This window comes from Cyanistes caeruleus, chromosome 25, assembly GCF_971803275.1.
Source record: "Cyanistes caeruleus chromosome 25, bCyaCae1.hap1.1, whole genome shotgun sequence".
NCBI classification, from domain to species: Eukaryota; Metazoa; Chordata; class Aves; order Passeriformes; family Paridae; genus Cyanistes; species Cyanistes caeruleus.
In genome coordinates this window covers 2,424,839-2,436,080 of record NC_141725.1, presented here as the reverse complement: position 1 = coordinate 2,436,080, position 11,242 = coordinate 2,424,839, and the positions used below count along the sequence as shown (strand labels likewise).

General features: G+C 56.1%; 1 protein-coding gene across 1 annotated transcript; it reads left to right on the top strand.

Annotated features, from left to right (window-relative positions):
- The first annotated feature begins 3,192 nt into the window (after nt 1-3,192).
- On the top strand, nt 3,193-6,016 carry LOC111940373 (uncharacterized). Its single transcript, XM_023943029.2, has 7 exons — nt 3,193-3,346; nt 3,430-3,510; nt 4,083-4,302; nt 4,440-4,582; nt 4,920-5,027; nt 5,200-5,355; nt 5,847-6,016. Exons 2-7 carry the CDS (start codon nt 3,430-3,432, stop codon nt 5,862-5,864), a joined length of 726 nt encoding a protein of 241 aa, XP_023798797.2. The 5' UTR covers nt 3,193-3,346; the 3' UTR covers nt 5,865-6,016.
- The last annotated feature ends 5,226 nt before the right edge of the window (nt 6,017-11,242 follow it).

The following is an 11,242-nucleotide window of genomic DNA, read 5'->3' as shown; positions in this document are numbered from 1 at the left end:
CAACTCTCACAGCCCCAGTAACTGATAAGAGCTCGTTTATTAATCCCTGGTAACCCAATCTGCCCTCCCAGCCACAAGTGCCAAGCAGAGATGATGCCCTCAGGAGCTGGAGACCAATTTAAATTTCCAGAGCCTCGGTCCCTGACTCAGTCCATAGTGCCAGTGCTCCTCAGAATAACCTGGGAGTGGATTTTCTGTCACATCCCTGTTCACAGCTCTCCTTCCAGCAGTGCTGGCTGCCACATCTGCTGTGCTGGAGTCACAGACAGGAACCGTGCAGGGGGACACGTCTGACCAGCTCCCACTCCCTCCACCAGCACTGGGATGGACCCTCTGGGTACTGGTGCTTCCATGGAGCCCCATCTGGAGGAGAACAGGGACTCCAGGGCCCTCTGTGCTCATCCCTGTTGCTCACTGGTGCTCAGACACTGCAGGAAAAGCTCCCTTGGAAGTGGCAGTTCCAACAGAGAGCTGAGAGCCAAGCCAGACGGGAGGGATGGGGAAAACAAAGTCACTGACTGGAGCAGGAGGTGGCCCAGGTGACACAGGCAGGAAGGGCTGGGAGGCACAGCGGGTTAATGAGCTGCCTGGTTAATGACCCACATGCAAATCCCCGCTGGTGCAGGGGCCTCAGCGACTCCCAGCCCCCCTGGACTGGGCCCAGCCCTCCCAGTCCCACCTCTCAGGGATCTCCTGGAGAATCAGCCCCTTGGAAGGGGAGCTGGCAGCAGCCCAGCACTGCTGACCCCTGACACTGCTTCAGCAGCCCCCAAACACTGCTGACCATGAACTCTTTCATTCTGGCACTGCAGGTTCTGCTGCTCAATAAAAGCAAAAAAAAAAAAGTCATTTATGAGGGAACAGTCAATAAAGTGAGACTTGTTTATCACAGCTGGTTAGGAGTGGTTGGAAACTGCATGGTCTGGAACAGTGAGGGGTCACTGTGTCAGGACAGCTGCTGTGTCCTGGAGCTGAGGTCCCCTCTGCAAGGCTGGGACGGGGACCCTGACACGTTCAAACACCCCAGGTTATGGCCACAAAGCTGGAAAGGGGATGTGGTCACTGCTCCCTCCTGGCCTGCTGCAGCTCCTGAGGCTCAGTGTCCCCTGCTCTGCATTCCAGCAGTGCCAGCCCATCAGGAAACTGCTCTCAGCTCAGGAGCTGCTGAGCCTGGGGGTACAACAGGAGAGGGTGCTGGGGTCACCAAAACACCCTGGTGACACCTGAGTGCTGGCACAAGAAAGAAAAGGAGAGGACAGCAGCTCAAATGAAATGTTTGCACATTTATTCAGGCTCTGAACAGCCACAACCCCACAGCCCCTCGGCTCCCCAGCACTGCTGTGTCCCTCCCAGCTGTGCCCTGCCACCGGCAATGTCACCTCCAGGCGGTCCCCTCGGGGAAGGTGACACCCTGATGCTCCCGGCTGAGCCTGGCTGCTCTGCATTGATGCTCTGAGCCATTGACAGAAGCGTCTCTTCCCCAGATCTTTAGGGAATCTCAGTTCCTCGGAAATGCTTTGCGGGATCAGTGGAGAGTGAAATGGCCAGGCTTGAGCTGCCGCGGGTGGACAAGGTGCCTCCCGAGGATCCTCTGGAACAAATTCTTCCTGGCTGTCTCCGCGGGGAGCTCCAGGCCGGAGCTGCTCCTCGGACAGCCCATGCCCAGGAGCCTCCTGTCCCTCTTCTCTGCCTCTTGGCTTTCCAGAGCCTCTGTTTCTCGGATTTCTCTGGCACATCTGGGCGGGGGAAGCCTTGCTGGGGCCGGGCTGCTTCCATCGTCCCTGTGACCGCTGGCACGGGGGCTCGGCTGCTCGCCGTCCCTCTGGCTTCCTCCCATCCCGGAGTCTCCCTCAGCAGCAGGAATCCCGGGATGTCTGCAGCATCCCGGCTGCTCCTGCCAGCTGGGCCGTGTCCCGGCAGCGGGAGCCCGAGGCTGGCCTGAGCCCGAGTGGAAAAACACCTCCTCGCCGGTGACCTGCGGGCTCCGCGCCAGGGTGACAAAGCCGTACGGGGTGGTGACCTTGGGGAGGTGCGGCAGGGACAGAGCTGCCCAGGCGGTGGGATCTGGGTTGGATGAGTTAAAGGTGGATGAGTTAGAGCCGTGTTCATCCTGCACCGCTGGCTCCCAGCTCCTCCAAGCCGTCCCCTCCAGCTGTCCCGCCGCCTTGCCCGAGCATCTCCGCTTCTTGTGGGTGTCCAGGGACGGGATCATGAACTGCGGGATGCGGTCGGGGGTCACCACGTGGAAGAAGATGTCGCCGGAGCTGCTGCCCTGGAGCGCGGGGGGACAGAGGGACATGGTGGCCCCGAGGGCTCGCTGGGCAGCGCTGCCCATTTATGCTCGGCGGCCACCCCCGGCTGGTGACGCGCGGTGACGGCACCGCCGGGACACGGGGCTGGAGGGGACAGCTGAGGACACGGCCAGCAGCTCTGTCAGCCGCCACAGGAGCGGGATGAATCACCAGCCGTGGGCACCAGGTGGAAGGGGCAGCCGGGAGCGGCAGACAAACACTTCAGCTCTGTCTAGCAAAGCTCCCGTGGGAAGCGCTCCGGCCCACGCCATTCCCCAGAGCGAGCGGCAGCTCCGAGCACCGCGCCCCGAGCCCCTCCTCACACCCCGGCCGGGGCTCGGTGCTGCCTCCTTTCCCGCAGCATCCCTGTGCTCCCATCCCGCTGGGCTGGGAACCAGGGGGAACAGCCCCAGGCAGTGTCCAGGCCAGAGGAAAGAGGCTTTGTGCCTCCTGCAGGTGAGGGGTGAGGAGGATGAAGCTCCCAGCTTTGCCTTTCCCCCAGCGGGGCACGGCTGGCAGTGGTTTCCTGCCACTCTCCCCACGGCTAAGGAAGCCCCTCTGCTATCAGGGGATAATTTTGGCTTTAGGGTGGATCCTGCTGGGAAAATGATGCAGACAGGAAAAGCAGCTCCATCTCTGTGGGGCACGGAGCAGGGGGATGCAGAGGGGCCTCCCCTCCCCTGGGATCACACTTCTCCCATCCCTGGGGGGCTCAGCAGGGCAGTTCTGGCTTCTCATCACCTTCAGCTCTTTACACCTGCACAGAGCAAGAGGAGAGATCTCAAGTCAGAGCCTCGGCAAGCTCCAGGAGAAAACCTCAAACTGAGAGAAAACAACCCCCTAAATGAGAGCCCTTAATTGAGGCCCAGTGCTGATAGCAGGGGAGCCCCAGCTGAGGGCCTGGGCTGCCCCAGCAATCAACAGAGCCAGCAGCTCGTCAGGGTAAAGAGGAGCAGATGGGGCAGGACCTATAAGTACCCTGAGGGCCACATAGGGCCCTAAGCCAGGGCAGCCTGGTGTCTATGGATTAGCCCCCAAAGCCCAGCCTAAACCAGGTCTGGGCACTGCCCAAGAGGTGATTTCTGCTGGCAGTGCTCTCAGAGCTGGGCTGGAGGCTCTGACCTTTCTCTCTCTCCAGATGAGACCACCCACCAGCAGCGATTCCTTCTCCAGCAGGTTCCTGGGCCAGATCCTTCAGCTCAGCTTGGTCAAGTACCCAGTGAGTGATGCTGAGTCTGGGGAGGGGGTGGCTAAAACTTCAACACTGGCAGTTTCTGGGGGTTTTCTGCCAGATTGGTCCTTTTCTTTCAGTCTTTTCACATTATTAGATATTAAGAAGAAATTCCTCCCTGTGAGGGTGGGCAGGCCCTGGATCCCTGGAAGCATCCAAGGCCAGGCTGGATGGGCTTGGAGCAGCCTGGGACAGTGGGAGGTGTCCCTGGCCATGGCAGGGGGTGGAATAAGTGGTCCTTAAGATCCCTTTCAACCCAAACAATTCTATGATGTTTTTCCTCTGCATGTACTTGTCCTCTGCTTTCTTCCCTTTCCCAGCTTTTTCTCCCTGGCCTTGCCTTGTGCCCTTTCAGCTGTTGGTGGCTGGAGCATTCCAATTTCTCTCCCTCTCTGAGCCAGAAGAAATGTGAGGGGTTTGGGAATAAAGTACAGCTCAACAGGTCCTGTCTGAAGTTGGTCCCAATCTCAGCTCCACACTGGGACAGAGCAGAGTTTAAGGCTTTCTCTTACAGGAGAACACCTGTGTTCTCCCATGTGCTGATGGACCTCTTTTTGCAGCTGAAGCTCCTTCAGAAAGCATCTGTCTGGATTGGATTTGTGTTCCCTGTTGGGACCCTCAGGAGCAAACTCTGCCCCCAGTCCCCCAGCAGGCCTGGGCTCCTTGCCAGGAAGCGCCGGGGGAAGCTCGTGCACCTTCTGCTCTCTGTGACTCCCACCAGGATCCAGAACTTCCTGGGCTACCTCCCAGTGGACTGGGGCCAGACCAACATGTCCAAGGGTAAGAGCTGGGGCATCCTGGAACAACTGGAGGCTTTGCAGCTAGGAAGAACACAGTCTGGAATTCCTGCAGGGAGCTGGGAAAACGGCTGTGTTCGTTATGGGTGTGGTGATTGTACCTCCTGTGAATCCCTGCAGAGATCAGGGAGGCTCTGATCAACCCAGCCAGCAAAGCCAGCAAGAGGAAACGGGATGATGTGGCTCTGGAGGAGCAGGAGTCCTGGTTTATGGTGCTGGAGAGGGATTTGCCAGAGGATGACTCTGAAGACCCCACGTATGAGGTGAGATGTTGTGGCTGCTGAGCAAGTCCAAGATGGTTTGGCCTCTGTGTGGGCCTGGGATGCTCTGGGAGTGTCCCTGTGAAGGAACCTGCAGAGGTTTCCTTCCCTATCCCCTCTCTGAGGGCACAGGGTGTCTGAGGAGCACCTGACCATCACCCCAGCACAGCCTGAGCTGGAGGTGCCCCACTCATCCCCAAGGTTTCCCTTTGGCCGACGTCCCCGCAAGGCAGCATCTGTCACCCTTGGCTGTGGCTCCCAGTGCTGTTGGGACAGGACTGGGGTGTCCCTCCCCACACTGTCCCTTCCTCAGAGCCTCCCTTTGCCTCTTCTCCCCCAGCCCTCAGAGGAAGAGTCGGACAGTAACGAGTACCAGTCTGAAAATGACACTGACCTGGAGCTGGAGGAACAGGGTGGGGTCACCGTGCTGGAGCCCTCAGCTGTCCAGGTGGGTGTTCCTGCTCCATTTCTGGGAACAGCAACAATCCTGGGCTGGAAGGATCCACCCCAGCCCCTGGCTGCAGGGGGAGGGAGTCTGGGGTTGCTCTGATCTGAATTTCATGAATCCCTTATGGATTTTGTGCTGCTCTGACTGTGTCTCTGTGCCACACAACCCCCAGGGCTCCGTGCTGCCACCAGGAGCTGAGGATCCAGCTGTGGCCAGCAGTGGGGAAGATGTTCCAGATGTGGCCAGTGGTGATGCCCAGAAGCCACGAGGGGATGGCAGCGAGCAGGAGGCTGACACAGCCTGTGACACCAGCATGTCCCACGATGCGGTAAGGACCCTTGGGACAATCTGAGTGTGGAGCAGGGCAGGAGTCACAAGTCCTCTGGATGTCCCCAGGCTCTTTGTCACAGGGCTCTGCTGCTGAGGGGTTCCTGTGCAGGGACACAGCCGCTGTCCCAGGTGTTGGTGGGGTGGTGCTGTGTGTGCCCAGGCACCAGCGTGTGACAGCAGTGCCAGGTGCCAGCTTCTGGCACCTCTGACCTGGGGCTGCTGCCAGCAGGTTGCCACAAGCCTGTCATGATTCCCTGGCCCTGATATTTTGCAGCAGAAAATAGGGAGGATTCTGTGTGATGTGGCAATTTTTCACCACAAGCAACATCCCCCTGATTGCTCTGGTCCCAAAGCACTGCTGGGTACCCTCCCAATTCCCAGGAAGCTGCTGCCCTGGGAAGTGGAGGGTGAGGAGAGAGATGGGAGGAGTTGCTTTGTCCCCAGTGTCAGTGAGGGCAGGCAGTGCTATGGGGAAAATCTGTTTTCCAGGAAAACCAGGAGGCCTGACTTGTGTACCTGGACCTTCTGGGGCTGCAAAGTGCCTGATCTCCTGGGACAGCTGTGTCCCTGAGGAAGATGTCCAGTTAAATGCTGTGTTCATGTTGTTTGTTTACTTTTTCTGAAGTTTATAATAAAATCACCCTATTTTTTCACGTGAACTGGGCTCTGTTGGCTGTGAGTACCTGGAGCTGGCATTGCAGGGTATGGGGCTGCCAGGGTGACCTTTCCCTCTGATCCCTCCTGGGGAGAGCTTCCTCGGGGTGTGCCTGGGAGGGGGATGGCTCTGGGAATGCTGGAAGGGGAGAAGTGAAGGTGCAGAGTGAGGCTGGGCAGCACTGGGGCTTTCCATGGGCCAGTCCATGAGCTTGGACACCCAGGCTGCTCCCTGGATAGCCCTGGGCTGCCTGGTGCCTCCCCTTCCCTTCTGGCTTCCCCAAAAACACTGGAATAACCCCCTTGGAATAAACTAAGGAATCGAACACAGAGGCCATGTTTTTCAATGAACACTTTAAGGTTTCCAATTCGTATTTTGTCTGCTTTACCTGGGAGTTGTGAACAGAACCTTCTCCCTCTACATGCATCCTGGGAAGGATCCTCTGAGGAAGTGGGGATTTTGGGGTCTGGAAAAGCAGGGTGGGATCAGGAAGTGCCTGAATGTGACCCCAAGCTCTGGAGAGAGACCTGAGGTTGCCCAGTGCTGGAGCTATTGCCTGGATCAAGTCCCAAAATCTGAGGCTGCAAAGAGCAGCAACTCCTCCAAATGTGGGTGAGGGAACGGGAACAGCCTGGGGGGGTTGGATCCCTTGCTCAGGGCATGCCTGGAGGCTGTGTCTGGCACCACTGCCTGGAGCTGGCTTTGTGTGGGAATCCAAATGCTAAAATGAACTGTGGCACCCTCCAGCAGGGATGGGGGGCTGAATGAGCTGAGCCCTCAGCTTGGTTTAACCAGGGTGGGCCAGGCCAGCTTAGAAATGCCTGTGCTTGTGTCTGTGCTTGCCCCATACCACAGCCTCTGAAGGAGCATAAACCCTCTGAGAGGACAGAGGAATTGAGCTGCCCCAAGGCTGTGCTTGTGTCCCAGCTCCTGTGGGCTGCAGGAAGGAGTGGGAGTTCAAAATCCCAGGGAGTTGGAAGGCAGGTAAGGGGGAGGGAGCAGTCTTGGCTTCCCAGACCCTGCTGGGATCAGGGATCTTAATGTCAGGCTTATTAAAAGTTGTCCTGCCTGTCAAATCAGCCCTGCTGGGTTACACCAATCTTTCCAAGGCCTTCTCTGACCAGTGAACCACTTAAGGGTGGAAATTCTGGACCTTTAAACCCATGGCTGGGTCAGGACACCTCTCCTGAAACTGCTGCCCTTGAATTCTTCCCTGGCCCTCTAAAATTGGTTTTGAAGCTCTGGCCAGAGATCCAGCACTGGCTCCTTGTGCCTCTGCTCCAGCAGGGTATGGCTTGGACCAGGCAGGGCTATTTTTCTCTCAGGTTGGTGATTTGTGCACCATTAACAGTTCTGAGTCATGAAACTCAAGCACTCATAAAGCTGCAGTGCCTTGTACCTGGTGTTATCTGCAGCCACAATAGCTCTGCTTTCATTACTGCTAAATAACAGTGAGAATTATTTTTTGTTAAAGGTTGATAGAGGAGCTGATCCTGCAGCTCCTGGATATTATTCTGGGCTCAGCATTAATTCAGGTGCTCCTTGTTTTGTGTTCAAGAGCTCTCCCCTTCTCTGCAGCAGAAATTAATAAAGCATCCTTCACAAAGCTGGGCAGGGGCTCTCTCTGGAATCTGGGCTGGCTTTTCCTCTTGCTCCTGAGCTTTGGGAGCCCTGGATGTGGGGATGAAGGGCAGGCTTGGTTCCTTGCCTGGGAGTCAGAGTAGTGATGTTGAATGTGGTGAGGAAAGAAACAGCCCTAAATCTGTCTCTGAGCTCACCTGCGAATTAATTCTGAGCATACCCAGATCTCCCCTGACTTTAAGCCCTGATTTAGGAAGAAGAGACCTCCTCAGCTGAGCATGGTGGAAGTAAATGGCTTGGAGAAGCAGCTGCAGAGTTGTTTGAGCCCTGAGTCCAGCCCCAGCAGGTGGCTGGTGCCCGTTTGTGAGGAGGAGGAGTGCGATGGTGGCCTTACAGTGGGTGAAGGCTCAGCCTGGAGCTGTACCTGAGGGTGGCACTGGCTGTTGGTGGCCTCAGGGGTGTCACCACTGAGCTGCTCAAAATGCTGTGTGCACATGAGCCACGTCCCTTTGCAGAAGGATGAGACTGGTACATGCCAAAAATGCAGGTTTGGTGCTAAAAAGTTGTTTGGGGCCATTCAGTGGGGCTGCAGGCACGGGATGGGATCTGTGTGGTGCTTTTGGGGACTTCTGGCCCCTCTCCAGGTCTGGGTGAAGCAGGACAGGGATGGAGAGTCTGTCCTGCCCAATCCATGAAGCACCTCTGAGCATCCCTTCCCTCCCTCTCCTTGTTCTTGTTCTTCTTTCCTGGCCTGTGGGGTTTTTTTGCCTGTTTTTCCCTGCAGTGTGAGGAGATGGAGCACAGGGACACAGGTTGGCTGCAGCCCCCTTGGTTTGGTGTTGGAGGGTGCCAGGAGCAGCCTGATGAAGCAGGTTATTGGATTTGGGGTGGATGGAGATGCACAGAGCCCTCCTTGGCATTTTCTTTTCTAGGGAAAAGCTGTGGGATGTGCCCAGCTGAGCCTCTGCTGCCCCTGGGCACAGCCCTGAGTCTCATCCAGGCCCAGATTTTGTGAGATCCTTCTCACCCTTCCCCTCAGTCCCTGCTGAGGAGCAAATTCCCTTCCTCCACCTCTGCATCCCCTGGAAATCTCCAGGCCCCGCTTTTCGAGGCCCCGCTTTTCGAGGCCCCGCTTTTCGAGGCCCCGCTTTTCGAGGCCCCGCTTTTCGAGGCCCCGCTTTTCGAGGCCCCGCTTTTCGAGGCCCCGCTTTTCGAGGCCCCGCTTTTCGAGGCCCCGCTTTTCGAGGCCCCGCTTTTCGAGGCCCCGCTTTTCCAGGCCCCATTTCCCTGCCCCTCCTGCAGGCCAGAGGGGTTGGGATGGTGGGAACCACGCAGGATGTGGGGCCCAGAGCTGAGCTCTGCACCCTCCTGGTCTCGGTGGCTCTGAGGGTGACACTGGGGCCAGCCCCATGTCCTCGGCAAGGGCCACCAGAGAGCGAGGCCGCTGCTGTGGGAGGATGGGAAGGAGGGTGTGAAAAATGATGTTCACATATTTTTTATAGAATTTAAAAGTTTAATAAAAAGACAATTAGGAGATAAAAATAAAGCATACAGATACGGCTGGGTGTCTCTGCATTCAGCCACGAGAGCTCACCTTACTGACAAAGGATTGTCCCTTAAAAACAGAACCCTACTACATATCCTTAAATTCTCATACATATTCAAACGTTCTTCTTAGGATCTTTGGTGTTCTTCTGTTTAGTTTTCTCTTGCCCCCTTCCCAATAGATCAATCTGCTTGGCACCATCAAGATTTACATTCTCTGATAACAGAAATGCAATAAATTTCTCCCCCAGAGTTCTGTTCACTGCTGTCTTCAGCTGGATAAGATAGTTTACAAATGCAGGGGTTCTCTAGCTATTTTTTCTCAGTCTTTGGGTTATACAAACAAAGGCAGTTTTTATTTTAATACTATGCTATAGCCTAACATATATGTATTATACCACTATTTCTAAGTTTCATCAATAACAGAAATAAAGAAAACTATATTAATACAATGAAATTTTCCATTCTTATACACATAACATTCATTTTAATATTTGCAAAAAGCCAACAATATAATCTGTATCTATAACAATGGGAAATGGGGAGAGGGAGAGAAATGGAGGGGATAATGTTGTGTTTGGGGGATGAGGAGATGAGTGTGGGCCTTGAGAGAGCCTGAGGGGTGAGCAAAGGTGACCCTGACAGCTGGGGAGCACCAAGGACACGTGGCCAGAGCAGCCTGCAAAGGGCTCAGACCTGTACCGAGGGAGCTGCTTGGGAAACAAATGGCTTAATCGAGGCGAAAACCATCATAATTAGCATGAACAAATCCAATTAGGAGCCGGGGGTGGGTTACCTCGGGCCTGGCGTGGGCAGCAGGGAGGGCTGGGGGGTCCCAGGGCTGGGACAGGGGGTGGCAGGGGGGTCCCTGGGGCTGGGGCTCAGCATCTTCTCCTCCTCAGGCTGCTGGCTCCGTGCCTGGCCAGAGCCTGATGAGGCTGGAGCCGTGGATTAGGCAGGCTGTGCTCAGCCAGGGGCAAGCTGCAATCGCTGCTGCTGTCTAGGCTGGTAATTGAGAGGGGCAGGATCCCCATTCCAAGCCTGCTCCAGGGCTGGAAGGAGCATTTTGCTCTTTCATTTGAGGAGCAGAGGACAAACTGCTCCAGTTTGTCCTTCAAGGTGACCGCTGGGGTCCGGGGGTGGCTGTGGGAGGGGGGACGTGCTCAGCTGCAGCACTGGCACGCTGGAAATAATGAGGTTAAATATTAACTGTGAGAGCTAATCTTAGAGCAGGAATCCCTTTCCTAGCAAAAAGGGATTCAAAGCATTCATTTCTAGCAAAATCATCTTTATGGGTCATGATTGTAGTTACAGAATTTTCCCCTGTTTTGGGAAAACGTGAAACCAAAACGCTTCTTGCTGAGCTTCTCTCTCCTGTTCAGTCTCCTGCCCCTCCAAGAGTTATTCCTGGAGGAATTCATTCTCAAATCCACCATTTCAGCAGTGAGGCACTGAACACTCTCTGAACTCAGCCCCTGCCTTTTCCAGCCCCACCTTCTGTGCCCAACTGCTCCCACAGTGTGGAAAGCAAAGCCAGAGAGTGAGAACCCCTGTGCCTGGCATGGTCCCAGTAAAACCAGTAGAGCCACCAGCAGGAGGAGCAGGCAGGTGCTTCTGCCGTTCCTCAAAAGCTTTGGGAGCTCTCAGGGCCGGGCAATTCCGTCCTTATGGGGTTTGGATAATCTGGGGTCTCCCTGTGTGTCCTGCTCAGCCCCCAGTGGTGATCCAGCCCCTCCTGGTGCTGTCACCTGTGTGAGGTTCCTGCAGCTGGTGACAGCTCTCAGTGATAATCCTGGCTTTATCTTCCCCTGTGACAGTGGCAGGAATGAGGGAGGCTGTGATGTGTCCCCAAGGAGCCCAGTACCAACCCCAGCCCCTGGGGAGCTCCAGCTGCCCCAGACCCAGCAGGGTTTACAGCTGCAGGGGCAGAGGCCAAACATCTGTCCCCACATCTGCCCATCTCCCAAAGTAACACGGATTCAGGGTGAGGTGGCCAGTCCTGGGTGCCTGGGGCATGACTTTGTGCCTTTCTGGGGACACAGCAAGGGGTGGACAGGGACAGAGCCGGTGCTGGCTCTGCTTTGCTCAGGGATGTGCAGGGAAG

Coding starts and splice junctions, on each gene's coding strand:
- LOC111940373 (XM_023943029.2), top strand. CDS start 3,430: ATGAGACCACCCACCAGCAGCGATTCCTTCTCCAGCAGGTTCCTGGGC. Junction 3,511..4,082: donor TCAGCTTGGTCAAGTACCCA/GTGAGTGATGCT, acceptor CTCTTTTTGCAG/CTGAAGCTCCTTCAGAAAGC. Junction 4,303..4,439: donor CCAGACCAACATGTCCAAGG/GTAAGAGCTGGG, acceptor GAATCCCTGCAG/AGATCAGGGAGGCTCTGATC.